Genomic DNA, 24,504 nt, shown 5'->3' on the forward strand with positions numbered 1-24,504 from the left:
TACTTGATTTTACTTTATTTTTTGTCAAGATTGGATTAACATTTAATGTGCCTTAGTACACGATCGAAAAGAATGCATTGGATGGATGCCCAAAGAAAAAAAGAAAGGCGCTTTCATAGGCGAAACACCATAAGGAGATACGGATTGTGATTCATGGATCTTCATAAAGGTTTATTTCAAAGAGAAAAGCAAACCATCAATATTTTTCATTTTTAATATAATAATAATAATTTTATAAAAGTCAATATTTTATCGTTTTAGTGGAGGCGATATTGACTCTTTATGTTCCAATAGGTTGAAAAAGTAGTTATGTACAGATACTACATGGTAATAGAGTCAATAGCATTAAAAAAAAAAGTCAATGTATTAATGCTATTCGTGTTATTTAATTTGTTTGATAAAAAATAATGTTGTCAGTAAAATTTATGCATTTAGTTATTTGAACGGTCATAAAATGAACCACATTAACCCTATATTCACAAGACATTCATGGATAGTGGGACCAAAGATAAAACCAGATGGATTAGGTGAGCTATTAATTGTCCTTGGATGGCAAATTTCTATATTTGACAAAATATTTATGTTGTTATCTTATGATGTTTTTTGTTTTTTTTTTTTTGTTTTTGTTTTTGTTTTTGTTTTTGTTTTTGTTTTGTTTTGTTTTTATAATTAAGTTTCTCGGTTTCGCCAGATTATATCCCATTATCTTAGACTCCATAAACTCGTCCCAAGTACATTAATTTTGAAATTCACCATTAAATTATACACTTCTGAGCAAAAAGAGTCTAACTCAAATCAAATCCTCCAATATTTGTGACAGGAATCAATTAAACTCTCACATTATCTTTAAATGTAAGTCTTAAGTGAAGACTTTTCGCATATACTAATTTAATGAATGCATATATGGGGTGGGAATGGAAACCATAATGTATATGGCCAACCAATCTTCATCTATAGTAAATAATTTTGTTTGAAGTCATTTTTAAACCAACAAGTAGGCCACAAATCAACCCTTGGAGTCAAGCCATAAGTATATAAAAGTGACATATTGCATAATGTTAATTAGAAATTGTAGTTCAATCTTACTCCATATGATATTACTAGTTCGATGGAGGTCTGAAAGGTCAAATTTAACATTCTGTTATTGACATGTATTTGAAATATAAACACTTAATTTTAATACTAGTTACTGCACAATTATGTACAGGTTAGTAAATGGTAATGTTTTTTTACAATAAATTAAAATATACCATGAAAATATTGAAATTAAAACAACTTGATCGACATAGTATCTAGGGTAATGATATAGGATATGTATGTTATGTTTATGATGAGTATTTATAAAATTCATACAATTATATATATGAATCGAGACTTATATTATATTTAGAAAAAAAATGTAAGTAACACTTGCAGGCATGCCATTTCTCCTATACTATTAAAGGGTTAATTGAAAAAAAATAAAAATAAGTAGTCTTATAAGCTATTGACATGTCAAGCAAAATACATTAGGGAAGAGTACATATAATGCTTCAAAAGGGATGGTTAACGCTTAAATGGGTGCAACATATATAATTCTTATACCTAAAAGTCATGAGCTCAATTTTTATCAATACTTTCAAATAGTGGTTGTGAGTTTACCTCATTATCCAAAACGAAAGAGTACACAACGCTTTGCTGCCATACTTAACATGTAGTTTTGTTACATTTCTTCTCCCCCCAAGGCCCCCCACATCCCGACCCGATAGAGCATTTGAGAGGATGTAAATCACGGTAACTGAATGACTCAGCAGACAGGTTGTTATCTGGTCTTAAATGACGTATAAATTGTGTACATTTAGTATTGGAATTGTGAACTTCTAGAATATAAATTGTGTTTTTAAGTCAAAACACATGAAATTTGTGAACACAATACATGGTCATCAAATCCTAATCTATTAATATTGTGTAACTGCAGTATTTGAAAAGAACTTGTGAATACAAAACAAGGTAATCAATTGCATTTATGTTAACATTGTGTGTTCGTAGTATACAAATTGTGAATTTTTAAAAGGTAAATTGTGAACATTTGGGCCCAGGTTCATAGAATAATTTGCGTCAGCAGACAAGCCAAATGCTGGTGCGCCAAATTATATCGTGCACCAGGGCGCACAATGCATTATGCGCCCTGGCCAAAACGACGTCGTTTTGTATCTGTTTCTTTTTTTTTTTTTTTTTTTTTTTTTTTAAAGAAATTTTGTTTCCCGTTTTTGCCGTTAACTTCTAAAAAAAAAATCCCTTGTTTCGAATGTACATAAACTCATAATAGAATACACATAAACTCATAACATAATACACATAATCTAACATAATACATAATACACATAAACTCTTAACAGAATACACATACATAAACTCTTACCTAGAAAACGACGTCGTTTTGAGCAGCGCGCACAATACATTGTGCGCCCTAATGCACGATATAATGATTGTATTGGAGCACAAAGGAGATGTGCTCACTTTGAGCCTAGTTTTGTTACATTTATGTTAATAATTTCAATTCATTAATTTTGTCTTTAATTTGTAAGCGATTGCTATTAGAACTATTTTCCATTGATTTTTTCTCGAACAAACAATTTCCATGAAATTCGTACCAAACTATCCAATTCTACTATTTTTCATTGATTTTATTCGAACAAACAATTTCCATGAAATTCAAACAAGACTATATCTAATTCTTTATGTCTATTTTGAATAGTCAAGTACACCTTAAGTCAACATTATTGAACTAGTTTATTTGATTTGATGGTGATCCTATAAGACTAGCAAACTACCATGAAACTCATCCTTCTTTCTTAGTAGTTTAAAACTTTGTCTCCATCAAAAGAAACCACTAACTTAACAATTTGGTGCAATTGATAAGCAGATTATTGATACAACAACAAAATCAAATGAGATTAGAAAATACAGATGTGACTCGAGATGAATACAAATTAATTTCATAATGATAAAAATATTAATTACGTTATTCAATTTCCTTTTTTCCTTACTCCAACTTTTCAATCTCTATTTTTTAATTAATTTTCTAAATATACAAGTATATGTATTTTATATTTTCCAAAAAACTAAAAAAAATCTATAATCATTGAATACACACAATTATTATTTAATGTTTAAAGAAGACCCAGAAAAATTAATAAAATAATTTTATAAGAGAAAAGTAGTGAATATACTCTGATAGGTTTAGCTTGATGGAGAAGGGATAGAACTTATAGACTTTTGGTGATGGTTCTCCACCTTCAATTATGATATCATCTAAAAAAGAAGTATTAGTTAAATTCCAACCAATATTAAATTTATGTAATGTTATGATAAAAGTTGTGTATTAATACATCTTTTTTCTTTTTAATGATCATTAAATATTAAATACTTAGTACAATTTCAATGATTTAATAGTAAAAGTGAATGAATCTTTTAAGTTTTAATAAATTTATAATTGAAAAAAAATAGGGAATTTCCCTCTAAAGGGGGATCGGTCAGTCGGGTGGACAAGTGAGTGAAGAATAATTTTTGTTCACGTGAGTCACGAGTTTGATTATTGCTAACACTGACAAATTATTTTGTGGATAGGGTTCACCTTGCAAGATGGACCCGGGTCCAAAGATACACAATTTACATACTAAATGACTAAATGTTCACAATTTACTTTTTAAAAATTCACAATTTTTGATGACCCTGTAGGTATTGTATTAGAAACACAATTTATATTCTAGAAGTTCACAATTCCAATACTAAAAATACACAATTTAGGACCAGGGTCTACTGTTACAAAAATCTCGTCTAGACACCGATTAATCGGCGTCTAGTGTATCACCATAATCGGTTGTTTAGGCGGCTGGCCGGCTAGGCGACCAACTAGGCCGCCTAAACGCTGCTTAGGCCTCCTATACACCAATTAGGCCGCCTAGTCGGTCGATTAGCTATTTGTTTCATTTTTAAAATGAGTTATTTCACTCAAAAAGACATCATTTTGAGCGAAATAAGCTTAAATTGTTCAAATTCTAGATATTTTTAGGTTAATTTTTAATATTTTAGTATTAACTTTTAAAGTATTAAATAATTTATAGTTATCCAATTTTAAAAAATTAAAAAATTTTAAATACATTTAAAAAAATAAAAAATATACAAATCCCGAGTGTTCGAAGAGTGTCTATCGATTTTTTCTACCATTTCATGGCCCTGTTTGGTAAATGCCTGTTAGCTGATAATTGTTAGCTGTTAGTTGATTGTATTAATTAGAGGGTATAATTAGTTAATAACATTAGCTGTTATAGAAAAGTGTTTGCTAAATTAACGTTAGCTGATAGCTGTTTGATATAATTTCTTTTGTAAAAAAACTAATTAAAAAAGTTGTTTGAAGTACTTTTTTGAATTTTAGCATTTTATAGTTGCAAAAAACTAATTAAACAAACACTTATATTGATATTTTAATTAAATCAAACAATTAATAATTAATAATAGTTAAATAAATCAAAATTGACTTATACACCAATTTTTTTACCAAATAGGGCCATGTGTATAACAACCGATTTAACACTTTCATGGAATTTCATAGTGCAATTTAGATAGTGGCTGCGGAGAGAGAGAGAGAGAGAGAGAGAGAGAGATGGGTATATTAGTCATTAGAAAAGCGCTCATTAAGACTTGCCACCTTTCCTCCCACCTGTCTGTTTACCATTTTCATGACTAAAACAAAAACACTGTGCAAAGACCTCTTTTAACCTCTCTCCAATCACAAATGTAAGCAGCTTAGAAGATAAGCTGATTCTTCAACTCTCTAGAGGTATCTCTTTCACTCCAATGCTTCTTCCCATCTTTCTCATCAAATTACCTTTTTTTTTAATCCCCTCTGATCAATTTTTTATGCTGTTTTTCAACTTTCAAGCAAACATTCATCAAATTCTGGTACTTGGGTTGCGTCTTAAATTTTTTTTTAAACAAATATTTTTTCCCCCAATGTTAATTGCAATCTTTTTGTTTCTTGTTTTTAACCTATGGGTTGTAAGAATTCCCCAATTTGCTTGAATCCCAAGCTGTATTCTTCAAGAATTTCTTGTGTGATGGGTGAATGGTGATCACCATGCTTTTCTATCTTGAAAATATTAATTTCTTGAAATAAAATTGATGAGGGGGTATTTGTGTCCTTTTTTTTTTTTTTTTTTTTTTTTTTTTTTCTTGTTTGATGGCTTAAAGATGTTGTGATACAAAATAATCTTGAAGTCTTCTCAGGTTTTGCTTTTGGTTTTCCCCTTGTTCCCTCTTATGTGGAAATGCTACCTCAAGTCACTGCATTTTCATAAATAGGTTGAATGTTTTGTTGTTTTACTATCATTAATGTTGGATATTCTGTTGATTATGTGGTTTAATGTTATGTTTTTTTGGATATTGTGCTAATGATGTGCCTTAATTACACTCTTTTAAGCTGTTTTTGTAGTGATATTAGTCATTATCATAGCAGAAATAAGGGAATTTGCAGATAATCTGTTCTTGGAAATGCTCGTTTCAGTTGATTATGATCTGTTTTAGTGTGTGATTGATCTTTTAATCTTTTATTAGTCTTACTTAGGTATAATAACGAGGAGATTGATCGATCCTCCTGTTTAAGACGTTTGTTTGTAGTGGCCATGAATACCAAAGAGGCTGCCTCGTTCAAAGATCAAAAGGAAAAGCTCAATGCTCTTCTCGAGGTGATCTGGATATATTGATTCATATTTGTTTTTAATCCCGCTTAGGGCTCCTTATCTTAGCAAAGTTGTTGATTGTTCTGTCGTTCCCGCCTTCCCAGATTGCTAGCGTAGAGAAACAATTGTTGGCGTCGATATATTCTAAAGGTCTCTTGCATAAAGAGGTCCGTGAGCTTTACCATAAGGCCCGGGCTAGCTATGAGAATATCGTTTTGAATGATTACAAAGTGGTGGGGCTTCAAGAAGTTGAGTTCTCTTTATGGAAGCTTCACTATAAGCACATCGATGAGTATCGGAAATGGATACGACAATCGAATGCGGAGAAAAGGAAAAGTGAAAGTTCGGAGGAGGATACGAGTTCCCATCACGATATCGATAAACACACGGATGGGTTCAAGTCGTTTCTAGCTGAAGCTAGTGACTTTTATCGGGATTTAGTTAAGAAACTTAGAAGAACGTGTGGACTTCCCGGGGAACTCTTACTCCGAAAGAAGGGTGATGCCTCCTCGTGTTTGGCGGGACCTACGAAGTTCCCTCAATGCCAATATGCTTGCCATCGCTTTTTGGTTTGCCTCGGAGATCTCGCTAGGTACAATGAACTTTGTAAGAAACATGATGCTTGTAAGTGGTCAGATGCAGCCACCTATTATCTCGAAGCATCGTGGATATGGCCTGATAGTGGAAACCCGCATAATCAGGTACCCAGACATCATCTTCTTGATCCTTGGCATGCTTTTCTGCTAGTCTAATATGCTTTTGTAGGACATCAATGGGTAAAGGTTGTAATTTAATCGATAGGAAAGCGTTTGCTTCAATCCCATCAACTCCTGAAGAGTTCGAGTGTATCATTCCTGACTTTTTGTAGTCCAATTTGTTGAGATTAACAAGAACAAGAAACAATAATAATGGCAGAAAAGTAAAGAAGGCAAGATTTATGTATCAGACAACACCTAGGGATACAACAAATGTATTTATATACATCTAATCCCTATACAATGGGTCTACCCAAACCACTTCACTCCTATTCTTTGTATGAGACAAACACATATTCCTGATCCCTATATGAGACAAACTCAACAATACTATCTAAATATAAAGATGTAAACTCATTTGCAGCTTGCACTCTTGGCAACGTACGTTGGTGATCCTTTCCTCGCGTTGTATCATTGTGTAAGGAGTTTGGCTGTCAAGGAGCCTTTTCCCGATGCCTGGAATAACCTTATGCTGCTCTTCGAGGAGGTAAGTTAGGTATTTATGCCACTTTTTCCTAATCATAGGGTAGAAATTCGAAACATACATTATTAACCTTTTCTCGTTCTAGAGAACTTCAACTCTTAGTTCCCCGTTATCTTTTCTACTCTGCAGAACAGGTCATCTCACTTCCAGTCCCTTTCGAGCGAGGCACACCTTGATTTGCTAAAACCATCGGAAAAAGCACTCTTGAGTACGAGATCCCGAGGAAGTGACGGTTCGTCAAATGACAATAGCACTGAAAGTGTTTCCTCGGGAAAATCTGATATATGGCGCCTGTTTGTCAGATTGATAAGTTTCTTTCTATTAAGATCCAGGTACATATATATATAGAAACATATCATCCATTTCTATTGTATGATTCGAATATTCCATCTTGGTGATCCAACTGATACTCTAGTTTACGCTTTTATGATGCAGTTTAGAGGATTTTCCCCACACGCTTGCTTCCACGGTTAGACAATTAGAAGCTCTGATGGGGTTAGGTGATGAAGACCTAAAGGCTGCACTCGAATCGTATCAGTTTATGGATCTATCGAGAGAGGGCCCTTATCGTACCCTTCAACTCGTTACCATTTTCATCTTCATCATCCACTGCCTGACCGAGAGTGATGAAGGGGGGGAGGTGCAGAAAGAGGATAACGAGCCCGAGCCCGAGCCCGAGTCTAGCTTGACTAAATTGGCACTAACTGCTACTTTCATTTGCACGGGCCGCATCGTCGAGCGATGTATGAGCAACGGGGGTAAGTTAGAAGATTGCCCGCTCTTACCCGCTGTGCTGGTGTTCGTTGAATGGTTAGAAAACACGCTTGAAAGAGCAGAAGCTCACACGGGAGATGAAAGGGTCACGAGTGCCATGTCTTACTTTTTCGGTGCCTTTGCTGATCTTCTGAACCGGATTGATCTTAGAAATGAAGAAGTTGCTCGAGATAACACTGCTCTCTGGGAGGACCACGAGCTGAAGGGGTTCGACCCGATGGCCCGTGCACACGTGAAGTTGGATTTCACGGGCCATCGGGAATGCTTGGATAACTTCTGTAGGAGGAATATATCTAGAGCTCGACGTATATTTCTCGTTGGGACTAAACTTGCAGGAAGGTCAGGTGATTTGGTGCGTAATTGGATCGTGTTTGATAATTTTGGTAAAAGATTCAGCTCTTTGGTAGCAAAATCCCGAGACCCGGGCAAAGAAAACGTGGCTGCAGAGGAGGAAGAAGTCATTCTCTTTAAGCCCATTATCACAAGACATAACTCAGCTCCTGCTTCTACATCCCGCCCCCCCTCGAGTGATCGTGTCTCTGCTCAAGGAACGAAGGAAACCGATGAGTCCTTGCGTCGTGCCTCCTCGCTTTTTGTCGGGCAAAGCCAATCAGAGACTGATACTTTCAGTTTCCACCCTGATACCACTAACCCGAGATTGAGTAGTGTCTTGAAAGACTCGTCGTCAGCTTACCCTGCTGGACCTCCATCCCTCAAGGCGTGGGTCATTGACAACGAAACTCTCAGTCCCGAACCCTTCAATGCCCTTTCGATTACCGAAACTAAAGACCCCATAGTTGGTTCATCCCACGTTTCTGCAGCAATTCACGATTCTCCTCCTCCACCTTATGTAAGTCCAGTGCCTTCTGCCCCGCTTTTACCCGAAGATGCCTCGTGGTTCAAGGGCAGCAAGGAAGGCGATGGGATTCTCGGGGCATCACCAATGAGTGGATACCCGAACTGGCAAGCAACTCGGGGGGGACCATTCAATCTCGTGAGAGGAGCTCCTCCAAGTTTTCTCGACGGGTATTCTTCGCCACTGCAAGGGATGAGCTCGTCCGAATGGCTATACCATTACAGAAACCGATCCAACACTCACTTCTGGCCATCTCACTTCAATCTCAATGCAGCTAACATGGCAAGGTACGATCTTTTAGACCAGTGGGGGAACCCGTTGGCTTCGAGCCCAGCAGCGCTGTATTTGGAGAGCCCACAAATGCTTCCCGGTCCTCTCATCCCGGGCCTAGACGAACAGAGAAGAGATAAGCCCCTTTTCGGGTACCAAAGGCCATCCCCTTATGTGTGTGGCACTGGTATGGAGGTGAGATCAGAGCAGCCACCATTATTGCTGCAATATCTGAAAGAGAGAGAGCTTCAGTTGCAGCCAGAGTATCAGTTCAGAGGTCCATCTTTTATGGGGAACTGATACATATATTACTCCATCTTTTATGGGATTTTCTCTAACTTTATATATGCATCACATTGCATGTATGTATAATGTATGTAAGCATCATTACTGGATTTACTGCAGTTTTTAGTGTGGGGTTTGGGCTAATGTATGTTTTAAACAGTTGAAAGATGAATGCATTTTAGAAAGTTACCTAGCCAATGAGTTGTATACATTTCCCTGCATACAATATTCCTTGCTTCATTTTTATTATACTGCTAAGTTATTAAAATAAACTTATAATAGTGCAAATTATTCTGTGGACGTCCACTTTTTGAATTGTGAATATTCAGTACGTAAAAATTTTGAACATTCAGTATATAAATTGTGTATTTTGATCTGGTTTAGCTTGTAAAGTGGGTCCATGGTATAAGTGTTGTTATAATAGTCCATCGGCCCTATTTGTTCTAGGCCTAAGGGGGTAGAATTCTTGTTGGGCTAAGGTCATGGTGGCCCAAGGTGGGTGAGGAGGTGTTGATGCAATAGTTATTTTGTGTTGTATGGTGCACACGGTTGCAAAATGACGTCATTTTGATTAAAAACGCGCGTTCTATTTAAAAATAATAATTCAGTTTCGATTCCCCTCAACAGCATTATTGTGGATATATAGTTATGAATTTGTGGATATATAGTTATGAATTTATGGATATTTAGTTCATTCATTCTGGATTTTGTGTTATTCATTCACTGTGGATATATAGTTATAAATTTGTGGATATATAATTCAAATTATGCACAAAAAAATGCTATTGTCGGGAATCGAACCTAATTTTTTTTTTTAAGTGGGACGCGAGTTTTTAGTCAAAACGACATCATTTTTGCAACTATGTGGTGCACACGGTTGCACAGCATAATTTGCACTGTTGATGGGCCGGCAAGACAAGCACGTGGGAGGAGGAGGTGAACTATCACGAAGCGTTATGCTGTGTAACCATGTGCGGCACTATATTTGCAAACGACGTTGTTTTAACGTCCGATTTTTTTAAAAAAACAAAAAATTAATTTCTATTTCCGTTAACGGCATTATGTTGTGCATAATTTAAATTAATTATGAGTTTGTAATCCGGAGCATTTTCATGCAAAGGTGGCATTTTCTTATATATATATATATATATAGATAGATAATTCCAACCTTCCAAAAATGGCATGTCATGCACCCCAGTGAGATACGTGTCATTTTCATGCAAAGGTGTCATCTCCTGGAGATGACACCACTTGTCCCCTCTTTCAACTCCATCTTCTTCGACCATGAATTTAAACCTCCCTCAGCTCTCCCCCACTCCTCCCCAAAATCATATCTATCGCAGAAACTAACACATACGGTACAAAAATCTGATCAATCTTCATTATATTTCGCCTCCGATCCTTCATATATAGAAGCCATGTCGTCTATGACCAAAAACGCCATAATTTCTTTCCTCTCTAAGACTGCTTCTCCATCCCCTTCTTTCTCTCCCAGACCCAAATTCTCCAGAGTTTGCTTCTCCTCAGCCTCCTCCCCCCAGGTATATATAACAACATAACCTATTCCAATATCTTTTATCTTTTATATATATATACTGGATATTTCAAAAATTTCTTGTATTTGCTCGAAGCATGTGCTGCAACGATCTCAACTAAAAGTCTAAGCTGATAGTTGGATTGCTTCTTCTTAGTCTCAGATTTTGTGTTATTACTTCATTTTGCATTGAAGCAGGTGCATGAAGTTTTGTAGATAATAATGGAAAGAGCAGAAAGTATGTATGTATATATAAATTTGTTGTGCAATTATATTATTGAAGCAGGGTTTTCATGCATCGGAGGATTACAAGAGGAGAGACTACGAGAAAGGGTATGGGGGAGACAGGACCGTGGGGGACGCGGCGGCGGAGGTGGCGGAGAAGACGAGAGAGAGCGCGAGAGAAGCCGCGGACAGGACCAAGGAGAGAACCCACGAGATGAAGGAGGACGCCAAGGGCGGCGCGGAGGCGGCCAAGGACAGGGCGAAGGAGTACGCTCACGACGCCAAGGAGGGGGCGAGCAAGGCGGCGGAGAAGGCGAGAGAGTACGCGAACAGGACGAAAGACACGACTAAAGAGACGGCGGGAGCGGCGGCGGAGAGGACCAAGGAGGGGGCGAACAAGGCGGCGGAGAGCATAGGGGAGAAGGCGAAGCAGACGGTGCAGGGGGCGTGGGGGGCGGCGAAGGAGACGGGTCAGAAGATTAAGGAAACTGTGGTGGGGAAATCGGAGGATGTGGAGGACTACGTTGAAGATCACACCAAGCCGAGGAAGGTGTCGCCGCCGGAGGATGTTGGGAAGACGATGGACGAGGATGTGGTGGAGCTCAGGCGGCGTGCCGGTGAAAATAAATTCTGAAACGGGAAAAAGTAGTGGTTCTATATAGGCATATATATATGTCGTTAATTATTATTATTATGTTATATGTTGTTTTCTAAGTAGTAAATCACTCCCATAAACATATTATATGCTTGTTTTTCTAATGATGTTTCATTTTTATCATGTTTACCATCCATATCATCTAAATATTATTTGAGATTTCTTTTTTAATTAAGTGCTACTAAATGTGAATAAATAGCCTGTGAGAACGTGCAATTAAATAATATTAATTAGTAGTTAATATTAATTAGTAGTTTTGTGAAGACGTTAAGAACTAGTAGCTTGTGAGAATGTGCAGTTATAATAATTACTAGTTCGTGAGAACTTCTAGAAATGAGATCAAACTAGTAGCACATGAGTAGTTCTGTGTGGAAACGTATAGAATTAGTAATTTTGTGAATTGTGCATATCTTATTTATATCTTTGGAAACGTATAGAACTAGTAATTTTGTGAATTGTGCATATCTTATTTATATCTAAGGAAATGATGTATTTGGGAGGAGATGATGTATTTGGAAGAAGATGATACGTATTTGGAAATGTTTAAATAGTACTCATAGGAAATCTTTTTCGGTGTACTTACCCATATGTTTCTTATACCTGCTCGGTATTAGGTAAGTTCACCAAGAGGAGTTCATCCCAATTTTGACCGACCACAAGTCCCATATATATATATATATATATATATATATATATATATATATATATATATATATATATATATATATAATAAAGTTCAAATACAGCGAGGTCTTTCCGTGCGGCGGAATTCAAGAATACACCAACAGTGTTAAAAAAACACACCACAATGAAATGCAATAAAACATCACAGAATATACAACAGACTCAAAAAAATACACCATATAACTCACCACCTCCAATGGTGTATTTCTGAATAGTGTAGATGTTATTACTCACACCTAATGGTGTGTGTCGACGGCATGTGTGACACGTGTTAGTTATGTCGAAGACTGGCATGTGTCCCTTTCTCACCTTTATAAATAGTAAAATACTGCATTTGATACCTATTAAAGGACTTTAGCTACTCTCTCTCTCTTGAGTATTTATATCGGGAACTTTCAACCCTCGATTTTGTTTAAGCAAGATTCTACAATTTGTATTCTAATAAGTATACCGGAGAGTACTTACACTATCAAATACATTTATAAATAATTAATAGTGTATTATTATAAAGCATGAGTATATCATAAATTATTTGTAAATACACTATTAAATATTTTTAAAGAGATAGTGTTATTGAACTACAAGCTACTTGACCAAAAAAATTTAAAGAATCAAAGCAACGACTTCTTAGGCTTAATACTTGTGATTGGCGAATTTTAAGAATTTAATTGGTGAAAAACACAAATCGACTTCTTAGTCTTAACATTTAAGACACAAAGTGAAACGTTTTTAAAAAATCGTAAATTTAAAATAGATTAATAAAGTCACCAATCAAAATTGAAAATAGCTGAAGGACTAAAAGTGGTAACAAAATCGATAATATATGAATGGAAAGAGCACTCCATGAACCCAGACCTGTATAACAAACATCTACTGCATCACGCCATCACCAATGTACAAATTACAATAGACACAAAAGCATATTTCCCCTCCCTTTATTTGACAATGACATTACAATAAGAATATAAAGAAAGCCCTGTTTTTGCTACTATAGTACAGTGTTCATCTCTCATATGTGGTTTGGTTTGCTCTACTGCTAACATTCAGGCGGCTGCTACAAATTAAACCACCGCATATCCAATCTTCCTCCAATCGATGATGCTTCATGAGTACAACCAAAGATACAATTTGTGTTTCAATCCCAACAAGGAATGGAATCTGAACAGTGGTATCGAAACTTTTTGTTTGTTCAGAGGGGTTGGACTATCATAACTTGCTGGAAATGAATTTAGTTTGAGAGCCTTCGGGTTTGTCAGGTTGGGGTGTGTTTTTCAGCAGTTCATCTCTGTCAGCCATAAACTTGGCGAATCGGGAGCCCTTTATATCTTTAGTACCACCGTCTTGAGGAAGTAGAGGTAGGTCGAGTAAAGAGGGGCCTAGTTTGGATGATAAAGGCGGTGCCAATGCCCACACAGAAGATAGCTGCTCATTTGGTTTGTCGAGATACTCCAGCAGGGATAACTCCTGCATATCTGTTAGAAAAATAGCACATAAAAAAAAGGCTCAAACTTTTCATGCCCTTCACTTCATTGCCTTTCATGTATAGAACAAAACTTTATAAACAAGTTCAATTAAAATTTAGTGAGGGAGTTTATTCCAGCAAAGTTCTTCCAACTATTAGCTTTTTCCAGTTGGTCTTCATCTATTAATTTGGACAAATTTTGCCCTGGGTTATCAAAATCTTTCTGCATTTGGTACTCTTGTTAGTCTAACGTTAACAGGCGTGTTTCAGTGGCAATGTAGGTTTTTTTTTCACTCAAAACATGCCTTTTCTGGGTGTTGGGAGTCCAATTTTTTTTGGGCTAAGAGAAAAGGTGCACCGCACTCAAGTGTAATAGCCTACATTACCCCTGAATTTCACACCTAGTTAATGCTAAACCAACGGGAGGATTAAATGTAAAAAGATTCTGATAGTCCAGGAAAAAATCTGTCCAAATTGCGAAAAAAGCTAACAGTCAGAGGATCTTTGCTGAAATTAACTCTTTAGCGAGGACACAAACTTCTTAAAAATATCCAGGTTGAAGGAAACAAAGTTTCCATCCCAAACCCGTAGAATATGATCTAGGCTGCTTTTAAGTTTTAAAATTATACTTTTTTTGACAGCCAAGTTTAAGTTTCATTCTAAATAAAGGGTGATTTGCTGGAAACAAAATTCTTTCCGTCTTTCATTTTCTGGGAAAGTAGAACCTCGCCATCTATGATGACAGTATGAAATTATGAATTCGGGCTATAGCAAATATTAAATACCTTCAGAGAACTTGAAGATAGGTTCCAAAGCTGCACACGGTATACTGAAGTTCAAATGCGGTATAACAGTTCCTCCACCATGTTTGGCGTTGCTGTGCAAACAATAAATAAACAGTTCTTTAAACTGGACATTAAGAAGCATTTTAATTGATAGATGTGTAATTCAAATAATAATTATTACTGTTTCAACATTCAGTAATTACTGCTGTTAACATCCATGCTCGTAACTAATATGCCAACATTCAGTAATTACTGCTGTTAACATAATCATCCCTGATAGGTTGTATTCTTTTACCTTGTCACAAGGCCAATCATTCGCCCGTCCGAATTGACAACTGCTCCACCACTACCACCGGGATGGACAGCAGCTGTTGTTTGAAGCATTGCAGGAAAATATGTTTGTTGAGTGGACTGATAGTGCATAGACCTCTTTGCTTCAACTACCTTAGCTATCACACCAAGGCAAGCAGATGGAAGGAAGTCTAAACAAAAGACAGAATTGTAAGTTACAAATGATATACAAGATGGGAATACTTGGCCTTTTTAGGGAGACAGAGTTCAGGAGCTATTTACCACATCGTGGTCCAAATAGACCGTGTCCAAGAATATATGCCTTTGATCCAGGGGAGGGGCAAGTGAAATCCATAACAACGGGGCACAGCTGATCTGGAACAATCTCAAGTTGCAGTAGTGCAACATCCAGTGGTCCTTTGGAAACATGAACAACCTTCGCATTGGTCCATATCCAAGGATCCATAAAATCCAAGCGTACACGTATATTCCTATTGCCTGACCTTTCCGGGTTGACTCTAAACCCTTTGTGCCTTCTCTTAAGAGAAAAATCCACAGGTTCCATTCCTGTTTGCGGTAAACCTTGATCCCTACTGTTGATGCTAACTTTTTTGTCACCTGGATGTTTGCATTGATCATATGGTGTAAAAACAACCTTGGGTTTGGTCTTAGGTACTTCACCATTTGCAGATGCCTTTCCAAATCTCCATGGCTCCAGAAGATGAGCATTTGTAAGGATCAGACCTTGTTTGTTGAGCAAAATACCAGAGGCCCATGCTCCATCATCAACAGTAATAAGACAAATAGAAGCTGTTGCCTTGTCAATTGAGGATGATGGTGGGGGACCTGCACAGAGATACCCATGGATGTCCTTTATGGATCCACCCTCGGTCCCCATTCCCACAGCACTCAAGAATCCATTGTCATGGTTGATGCCATTCCAGGTATTTTGAGGCTGCTTCTCCAGCATATCACTGCATGCAGATGCAATAGCTTCCCAAGGGATAACCATCTGTCACCCAAAGTTTCATTATTATGCTACGCAAGTATTCTGTATTTGTAACCAAATAACAAGAATAAGAATAACCCTCCCTCCAGCTTTAAAGAAAGCACAATGGGCGATAAAAATACCTAATGTAGTAAAAGCCAAAAGTAAATGCACAAAATGCACAGACGAACACATAGGGATGCACTGGGAAAAGAAAAAGGAACACCTATTCTGAAAATCAAAATACTCTCTCACAGTACACTAAATAATAGGTTCAAATACCTGGACTAGAAAGCATCAAAGGGTGCAGCAAATTTGTGTATGCTAGTCTTGGCATAGAAAGCTACACATTTTAGTGTCAATTCTGAGAGGTTCGTGGGCAGTGGATCAGATGCACAGACATCTATCAAGTTCAAGGGTGATTTAAAAAAGAGAATAAAACACTATGTGCTTACCTGAATTTCAGCAGCACTAGTCCTCTGCCTTAATGGTCTTGATAGGATACCTATAAGTTCTGCATGTTTCCCAAAAACTGGGCTACCTTCCATTCCTAACACATTATGAGTAAGAATGGAATCATAGTTTCAGAATATTAGAAATTCATGAAAGAACACTAAGTTACAAGGAAAAGTGGAAAACTCTAATACCAGGAAGACACCGGATGTCAGCCATCAACAATGATCTTTGTGAGTTGCTAGATGGGTAAATGTTGGCAACGGATCCCACAGATACACTGTTCCATCAGTAAGCCAAGAAAGTGGAGCATAGGAAGAATCCATAAAGAACCAGGCGAAACTAATATTATAAGCAAGACTTAGGTAAATTGGATTTCAAAGAAAGTTCTAATGCACAATTCCAGCTAATTTCAGTAAGGGTATGAAGTAAAAGGCAAACCACATAAATAATTAGACTTGAAGAAATATTAATAAGAGTAACATATAGCTAGTTTATTACTTCATATGTGGTTTTAACATCATGGTTTTGGTAGTCAGATGGGAAAATACTAAACAATAGAGTTCATAACCTATTGAAATATGCAATATACTTCCATATTAAGTAAATACCTGTTAAAAAAGTGAATAGGAGATAAGATGCCAAAAGGAGAACCAATTGACAGAAGAAGATCTCCCCTCTTATTAAAATGAGACGTGCCTATTTCCGGAAGACCCTAAATAAGAAATAATATGGGAGTTAAACATGAACTTAATTCAGCAATCACAATGCAGCAGTAGCAACAAAAGCAGATCAGCCATATGTCATGCCATGCACCCTTTGACAGTATATGATGCCATCTAAATGTAAAAAAAATCTTAATACCTCATACTCAGTGGAAGAAACTCTGAGAATAGCAACTCTGGTTGTTGATTTGCCCATCAAACTTGGATTGCTAGATTCTGCCACCACAGTATACGTTTGGCTTGGGAAAGAAGCTTGCTCGACCTGAAATGATTATTTGAGAAATCCTGTTACATGATATAACATCTATGAAGTCAATTTTCTGAATTTTCTTTCAAACATTTTAGTTGACCTTTCTAATATTGTTATAAAGAGCATAATCATTTGTGAATTCTGTTTTGACATGTCTGAACATTTGCCTTGTAGTCTCATAATTGGGAACTTGAAGCTAACTCTATGGTGGAATCTGGCAAGCATGCTGTACCCTGAAGATATAGCTAGTAGTAAGCAAGAGATATTCATTTTTTGTTCTACATTTATTGTAATTACAGTATTTGAAAGCAGATTGTCTAGTAGTGTGGAGCCTTTTAAGTTGTTTGTAATTATGAAAATGATGTTGTTTTCATGTAGCATCGACTCTTAAAGGCACAAAAGCCAAAAGTGAATCGTCTACCTCATAAAGCAAGGAACTGGATTTTGCCATTTAGTCAGTAACGACAAATGCCCCCTATGTGTTTCTTTAAATCAATTTCAATTTTCATCATCGCTGAATATCTCTTATTCGCAAGCAAAAACAATTTGGTTTATTAAGAAAAACTGAAAAAGTCATGCATGGACAACAAAAGAAGACAAGTTGAAACTACAACAAGACTACCTGCTTCCGTGCAGAATCCATAAATGATTGATGACCACTTCCATACGAAGCTAGAGACCAACCAACTTCCCACCCGTGCTCTATTGAACCATTTGAACCAGAAGAAGCTTCAATCAGAGATTGGACAGCAGTAGATGATGTAGCCACATCAACCTTCATAAATAACACCAAAAAGACTATGCTAGGATATTTTTCAATAACAGAGAGAATGAGAAAGAAAGGACCAGCCCTAATATGAAACCAGTTTCCAGTACTAAGCAAAGAAAATTCCATATCACGTGGTGAACAGGGCAATGTGAATTGCATAGAAAGATTAGTGACAAATCACCTCTGCAAAATTAATTCTAATAAAATAACAGATGCAAACAGTCATCAGATTAAGGAAACAGGTTATCCCTTGACAAATACCTACCAATTTAAGAAGTTCAGCTGGCAGCCAATGCAGAACCTCCTTGTTTTCCGTTGCATAAGCCTCCTTACCCTATAAATAAAATAGCATGCATATGAATATGGCCTAAATCAACAAACACCTAATAATCTGTGACAAATTGCTTAACAACAAACCACTCTAGTTACAAGATTTGTATACCTCCGTCAAAATGTCAATCTGAGCACCAGGTATCAACGTTGGTTTATCCAGCTAAGTATCAAACAGCAAATGCCATGTGTGAGAACACAATAAAAGTTCCATGAACCATACGCAAATTCTACTAACTAAACTGTATAAATCTTTAACCTTTGACATGTTGTCTCTATGCTGCTGTGAAAGAAATGGCTCAATAACAGATGCAACAGTCATAACCAAAACATAACCTCCCATAGATTGCAAATTGCCTTCACCCACATTCTGCTTGGCCACTGAAGCATTCACAAGTGAGCTTGGCAAAAGCATTCCAGACGCTGACAATGTAGTTCTTCCAGAACTACTCAAATTTAGCAATAAATGAACAACCAATAAGTAAAACAAATAATTCCCAAATTAAATAACTCAATTAACTGCAATTCAGGGTAAAATATTCATGAACTTCATAACTCCTACCAGTTCTATATACAACAAGCAAATACACGAGAGGAAACAAACTTACTTGTACAAGTGGAATGCGTGCTTTCGCATTTTCAGGCCCTTCGGGTCCTTAAAATACACCAAAGGTTCAAAAATTTTCAATTAATATAAGATAAACAAACAATTCTGATTTCTGAACGATCACAGTAGCTGAATACATACATACATACATATATATACACACACACACGCACATACTTATAATTGCATCACTTATTTGGGGAGAACTTACAGGGCCTTGAATTCGAACCATGACGGCGAAATTGCGAGCGACATCGATGACTTCCTGGATGCTCATCCTGATATGGTGTTCGTCAGGTTCATACGATTGAATTGAGACGCGGCGAGACTTGCGAGCAGGGCGGTAGAAGTCTAGAAGAAGACTGCGAGAATCTACTTGCTCTTTGCGACTTCCAATGTAGAGACGCTATTTCTTCCATTTTCCTTTTTCTTAAAAAAAAAAAATAAAATTGTTCCGTACTAATTTTGTCCAAAAAGTTTTTGACTCCAGTTACCAGTTACTCCCCTCTTGATTAAATTCTTTCCAAAGTTGAATCCTGTTACTTAGTTTACAAATACTATTACCTCCTCTCAGTTAAACTCATTATAATCCATTTATTTTGCATGATAAATAAAAGTTATAGTCGTTATTTAAGAGTGTACAATAAGTAAATCTTACTCGTGTGTAATAGCGTATCAATTTACTTTTATTATATAGTTTGTGGATACACTGACCGAGTAAGTTTGTGATTACCCGAAAATGATCTTCGGGTCCTTAAAATACTTGAGTAATGATTACAAATTTTTCTAGACACCCAAAAAATTATTCATCAGTCTCATTTTACTTATCTTATTTATTATTCTTTCATCAAGTTAAGTTTTTCTTCGTTGATCATTTTCTCTAGTATTTTCTTATTGTTGTTTTTTGTGTTTAATAATACGTTTAATGTATTTTTTAAATATATAAATTTTATATACTAATATTAAATTTAATATTACAAAAATTTAAATTATAAATAATTCTATACAAGTCTCGTTAACCAACCCCCATACATAAAATGGGAGAGAGAGTCCCCCTTCAATTGATAGTTTTGTGGGACGCTTTGGTTGAAGACTGACTTAGTATTCCCCATATGAGGGATGTAGCACTCATTCTCTAGCTAACTTCTTCGCAGTGTCCCTCCTCTACTTAATGTTTAAAAAAAAAAAAAAAAAAAAAAAAAAAAAAGGTGGGGTAGGGGAACGATCGAGAACAAGACAACTCGGACTAATTCATGCGATCGAAGCCCGGCCTCTGGGGGCGACCTGGGACACTCGCGCGTTCTCATCCCATAGCCCGTCTTGGGATCCATAACGGGGGGTTTGGACCAAGCTATGCACCCCGGTCCGTGGCCTTTGGCCCATTCTTAAAGCCTGGCACAATTTTAGCTATGTTAGTTATGTTTCCCTTCTATATATAGTTTGTGTACTATTCTAGACAAATCATGTTCAAGGTCAAGACAAATACAAGACATTTTATGTTCAATTATTACAAAATATTCTTTCTATTGCTCTTGCATTAATCCAATCACTGTTTTTTTGAAAGCAAATCCAATTACTATTACTACAATATTTTGTTCTTTTTTTTTTTTTATCAATTTTATCCCTTTAATTTATGCGAGCTAAGTTGATCCATTCATAGTTCAGATCAATTAATTCCATCAATATGTTATTTGATTGTCCAAATTAAATTCAAACAAAAAACTCATGTAGAATTGTGGTGTGAACGACATCACAGGTTTCTTCTAGTTTAAATAGATACATCATATTTGAGCCCTATGAATGCAGTTATATCTATTTAGTGTTTTAATCGCAATATATGATTGCTAGTTGACTTATTGAAGAAACATAATTCAAACTCAAAATATTTGATAGTTGTTTATTAAAAAGTAAAACTACGCATACTCTCAATGTCTACCATATTTTACTCCATACTTAAGTGTTATGTGAAGAAAATAGTGGCAGATATTTGATAACTCCATAAAGGTTCATATATCATTTCCCATTGATAAACGTCTTAGTACTTTTATTAGTAGATATATAATAGGTCCTATTTGGTAAAATAGTTAGCATATCAGCCAATTTTGACTTATTTGACTGCTATTAGTTGTTTGACTTGGTTAAACATCAATATGAGTGCTTGATTAATTAGTTTTTTTGTAACATCTTATTACTCCAAAATGCTAAAATTCAAAAAGTTGCTCAAAGTAGTTTTTTCGATCAACTTTTTTAGAAAGTCATTTTGTATGTAATCAACTAAAAGCTAATTTACCAAACGTTTTTTAACAATCAGCTAATGCTATCAACCAGTCAGATCCACTAACTCAATCAGCTAACAACCATTATTTACTAAACACCCCCATAATCATCATTAAAATGTTGATTTAACTACCTCTTGTGGGCCAAGACTATGTGGTCTAATGGTACCCCGGTTGGACTTTCATTTGGAAGGTATTGGCTCTTTGTATTTTAGTAGGTTGAGAAAGTATATGAACAGAATTCTGGAATAGCATGGACTTTTTTTGTAATTTTTCAATAAACAATAAATTGTTTTTCTTTTATAATACTTTAGAAATTAATTAAATCACAAGTCATTTAAAAATTTAAAAATAAATAAAAGTATGTTAGAAACTCACAAATCAATTCATATGACTTCACTACAATATAATGGGTTGACTTGCTAGTTGTCATTGAATTTATGTTATTATGACGAATAATTTTGTGGATGTCTTTGAGGCTAGGTTTTTTTTTTTTTTTTTTTCTTCTTTATAGAATTTACAAATGATTCATGATTGTTGGGTTACATAAAATGGTTTCAGCTCCATTGAGAACAAAGTATACAAAAGAAATCAAGTTTTATTAGTCAAAATTAAGAATTTTAGTCCAAGTATAGGAAAAAAAAAAAACAAAAACAAAAACAAAAAAAAAAACATATCCTAAATACGTCGCTAATATATGTTGCATTATCGTAATAAAAATATTGGTACAGTGCTATATACGTTGTGAGTCAATATTTGATTTGTCAATACTGGATTAAAAAAAAAAAAAGATAAAAATAATAAGTTTATAAATTATAATGAAAATTTTAAATTGAATGAAATTAAAGTCAGTTATTGATATCTAAATACTGTGCAGTTGTGTAAAATTAATCAAAATGGCAAATATCATAAAATAATGATCAAATTGAAACTTTTACTATTTATTAATCTTTTATTATAAAGTTTTATAAAAGAAAACCAGTGATATTATTGACGTAAAATAATTTAATGACTCTGTTACAATACAGTACCAAAAACATCTCATATAGGAGAACAACTTGGTGTCACTAAATCATAAGTTCCTTGGCAAATCTTATATTTTAATACACAAATGAGAGGAGACCTCTCAAACTCCCTAGTAAGTCTTGAGAGCATGTAATTTTAGCAAGAGCATGGGATATAAGGTTCGCTAGCTTACTAATATATCTAAGACATAATCCACAAACCTATTATAGTGTTAAAACATTCTAAAATACCAAGCTAAGCTGAAAAATACAAATTAACAAAACTATATATAATGACTATTTATGTATATGAATATTAATTACACAACAATATTAATTATTAATAGTGATGGGGATTATTTCCTTGACTAACCTACATGTACATATTACACACTTATCCGGTATTTAATCAGCTACCCGAGAGGAACTATTCCTAGCCATAACTGACTTTAGGGCTGATCGACTCGACCTATACTGGCGGAACGAGCATAGGCTCGACAACCAATAGTCTTTGCTCGTCTGAAGGATATTGTAACACCTCACTTTTCTTAAACCTTATTAACAGACTTAACCTTGAAAGATAAGATAAGGCAGCGGAATAAACTTACTAAACAACTTAATAGAGGTGTCACCGCTACAATCACCCTTCACGGTGATTGCACGGGCTAAGGATAAACAACTAAATCATTAAAAGTCTTACTATCATCAATCAAACTAGGGGATAAAACCCCGGTGTCCAGCACCATAAAAAAACATAGGGTAGTCAACTACAAATCTCAAAAGTAAATCAACATCAAGAGTTTAGACTACAAAAGCTATCTAAATGCTAGTCTAGTCTAACTCGTACTCTTTCTTACGAACTGGGCCCACCTGAAAGGGGTTAACAAACAACAAGTAGAAAACAAACCCGTTAGCACGAAGCTAAGTATAACTCCACTCAACCCTGTAAAGTACTACAGTATATACTTTTGGAAAACATTTGTTTCATCAAGCATTCTTAATCACTCGGCAACAATTAATCATACTCAACAGGGTTTCTATATGCTTGCAACCTAATTATCAAATAGGCATGCTTCCACAATTATTTAGCTTATCAACAAGCTCATACTATCACATACTTATCTTATCGAAGATCTCATATCATCAAATATCTCAGTAAGCAATCTCATGCTAACACATAACTCAATAAGCTATTGTGTTATCATATAATCTCTAAGCAATCTCATACTATCATATACTCATCATGCAATCATATAATTTCTAAGAAGTCTCATGCTATCATATACTCAACATGCAATCTCGTGCAATCATATCCTCAACATGCAATCTAGTGCAATCATATACTCAATATGCAATATCGTGCAATCATATACTCAATATGCAATCTCGTGCAATCATATACTCAATATGCAATTTAGTGCAATCATATACTCAATATGCAATCTCGTGCAATCATATACTCAATATGCAATCTCGTGCAATCATATACCCAATATGCAATCTCGTGCAATCATATACTCAATATGCAATCTAGTGCAATCATATACTCAATATGCAATCTCGTGCAATCATATACTCAATATGCAATCTCGTGCAATCATATACTCAATATGCAATTTAGTGCAATCATATACTCAATATGCAATCTCGTGCAATCATATACTCAATATGCAATCTCGTGCAATCATATACCCAATATGCAATCTCGTGCAATCATATACTCAATATGCAATCTAGTGCAATCATATACTCAATATGCAATCTCGTGCAATCATATACTCAATATGCAATCTCGTGCAATCATATACTCAATATGCAATCTCGTACAATCATATACTCAATATGCAATCTCGTGCAATCTACTTGATCATGCAGTAAAATGAACATGATGTTTTTAGTATAAGTATAGATGGATATACATATACACTATTTTGTAAAAGAATACTTTTTCTTGTGGAGGTTTCTTAGAGTCACAATGACTAGCTTTCTTTCTCTTGAGTCTCTTGACTCGATTGCTTTATCTTGTGCGAGGCAGGTACTCCGCCGCAGCGAAGCCCTAGCGTATCGTGCAATCTCGTGCATCTGCCACATCCGTATCTACAGAACCTCTTATTCGTGGGGAGGTAGGACCTTCACACTCGTGAATGGACCTTTACATGCTCGGCAATCTAGCCGGCTTAATACTCAACTCGCCCACAGAACCACTCTCTTGGTTCTTTATCTTTCTTTCTTGCTTGCTTTCTCTGTGGAATCAGGTATCGTACTTTTAGTGTGCACACCCTCTAGCCAGGATTCCAAGCCGGCGGGAAGTCTACAACCTCG

At 35.7% G+C, this 24,504-nt stretch overlaps 3 protein-coding genes across 9 annotated transcripts; 2 read left to right on the forward strand and 1 right to left on the reverse strand.

Moving 5' to 3' along the window:
- Window positions 1-759: 759 nt before the first annotated feature.
- LOC109170924 (glyoxysomal processing protease, glyoxysomal) lies at window positions 760-19,341 on the reverse strand. 2 transcript variants are annotated; one of them, XM_019320058.1, is made up of 14 exons: window positions 19,114-19,334; window positions 18,904-18,950; window positions 18,555-18,741; window positions 18,408-18,458; window positions 18,231-18,299; window positions 17,819-17,971; window positions 17,086-17,208; window positions 16,833-16,936; window positions 16,416-16,501; window positions 16,224-16,318; window positions 15,063-15,792; window positions 14,785-14,971; window positions 14,490-14,581; window positions 13,060-13,714 (listed from the first exon to the last, which is right to left on the reverse strand). In XM_019320058.1, the coding sequence occupies exons 1-14, from the start codon at window positions 19,177-19,179 to the stop codon at window positions 13,449-13,451; spliced, it is 2,256 nt and encodes a 751-aa protein (XP_019175603.1). In that variant the 5' UTR covers window positions 19,180-19,334; the 3' UTR covers window positions 13,060-13,448. The 2 variants fall into 2 exon arrangements, with proteins under 2 accessions (XP_019175610.1, XP_019175603.1); XM_019320065.1 differs by lacking the exons at window positions 13,060-13,714; window positions 14,490-14,581 and adding an exon at window positions 760-770 and having other exon boundaries at window positions 14,753-14,971; window positions 19,114-19,341.
- Window positions 4,698-9,342, forward strand: LOC109170902 (protein SMG7L-like). 4 transcript variants are annotated; one of them, XM_019320049.1, is made up of 6 exons: window positions 4,698-4,822; window positions 5,659-5,726; window positions 5,825-6,421; window positions 6,840-6,962; window positions 7,089-7,291; window positions 7,395-9,342. In XM_019320049.1, exons 2-6 carry the CDS (start codon window positions 5,664-5,666, stop codon window positions 9,157-9,159), a joined length of 2,751 nt encoding a protein of 916 aa, XP_019175594.1. In that variant the 5' UTR covers window positions 4,698-4,822; window positions 5,659-5,663; the 3' UTR covers window positions 9,160-9,342. The 4 variants fall into 4 exon arrangements, with proteins under 4 accessions (XP_019175594.1, XP_019175586.1, XP_019175590.1 ...); XM_019320041.1 differs by having other exon boundaries at window positions 4,699-4,822; window positions 5,596-5,726; XM_019320045.1 differs by having other exon boundaries at window positions 4,699-4,822; window positions 5,606-5,726.
- LOC109170959 (late embryogenesis abundant protein 76-like) lies at window positions 10,368-11,692 on the forward strand. Of its 3 annotated transcripts, XM_019320105.1 has the most exons (3): window positions 10,368-10,685; window positions 10,962-11,187; window positions 11,275-11,692. In XM_019320105.1, exons 1-3 carry the CDS (start codon window positions 10,386-10,388, stop codon window positions 11,535-11,537), a joined length of 789 nt encoding a protein of 262 aa, XP_019175650.1. In that variant the 5' UTR covers window positions 10,368-10,385; the 3' UTR covers window positions 11,538-11,692. The 3 variants fall into 3 exon arrangements, with proteins under 3 accessions (XP_019175650.1, XP_019175639.1, XP_019175645.1); XM_019320094.1 differs by having other exon boundaries at window positions 10,370-10,685; window positions 10,962-11,692; XM_019320100.1 differs by having other exon boundaries at window positions 10,375-10,685; window positions 10,965-11,692.
- Window positions 19,342-24,504: the final 5,163 nt, after the last annotated feature.

The sequence above is a fragment of the Ipomoea nil genome, unplaced genomic scaffold (assembly GCF_001879475.1).
Source record: "Ipomoea nil cultivar Tokyo-kokei standard unplaced genomic scaffold, Asagao_1.1 scaffold0317, whole genome shotgun sequence".
In the NCBI taxonomy this organism is placed as follows: domain Eukaryota; kingdom Viridiplantae; phylum Streptophyta; class Magnoliopsida; order Solanales; family Convolvulaceae; genus Ipomoea; species Ipomoea nil.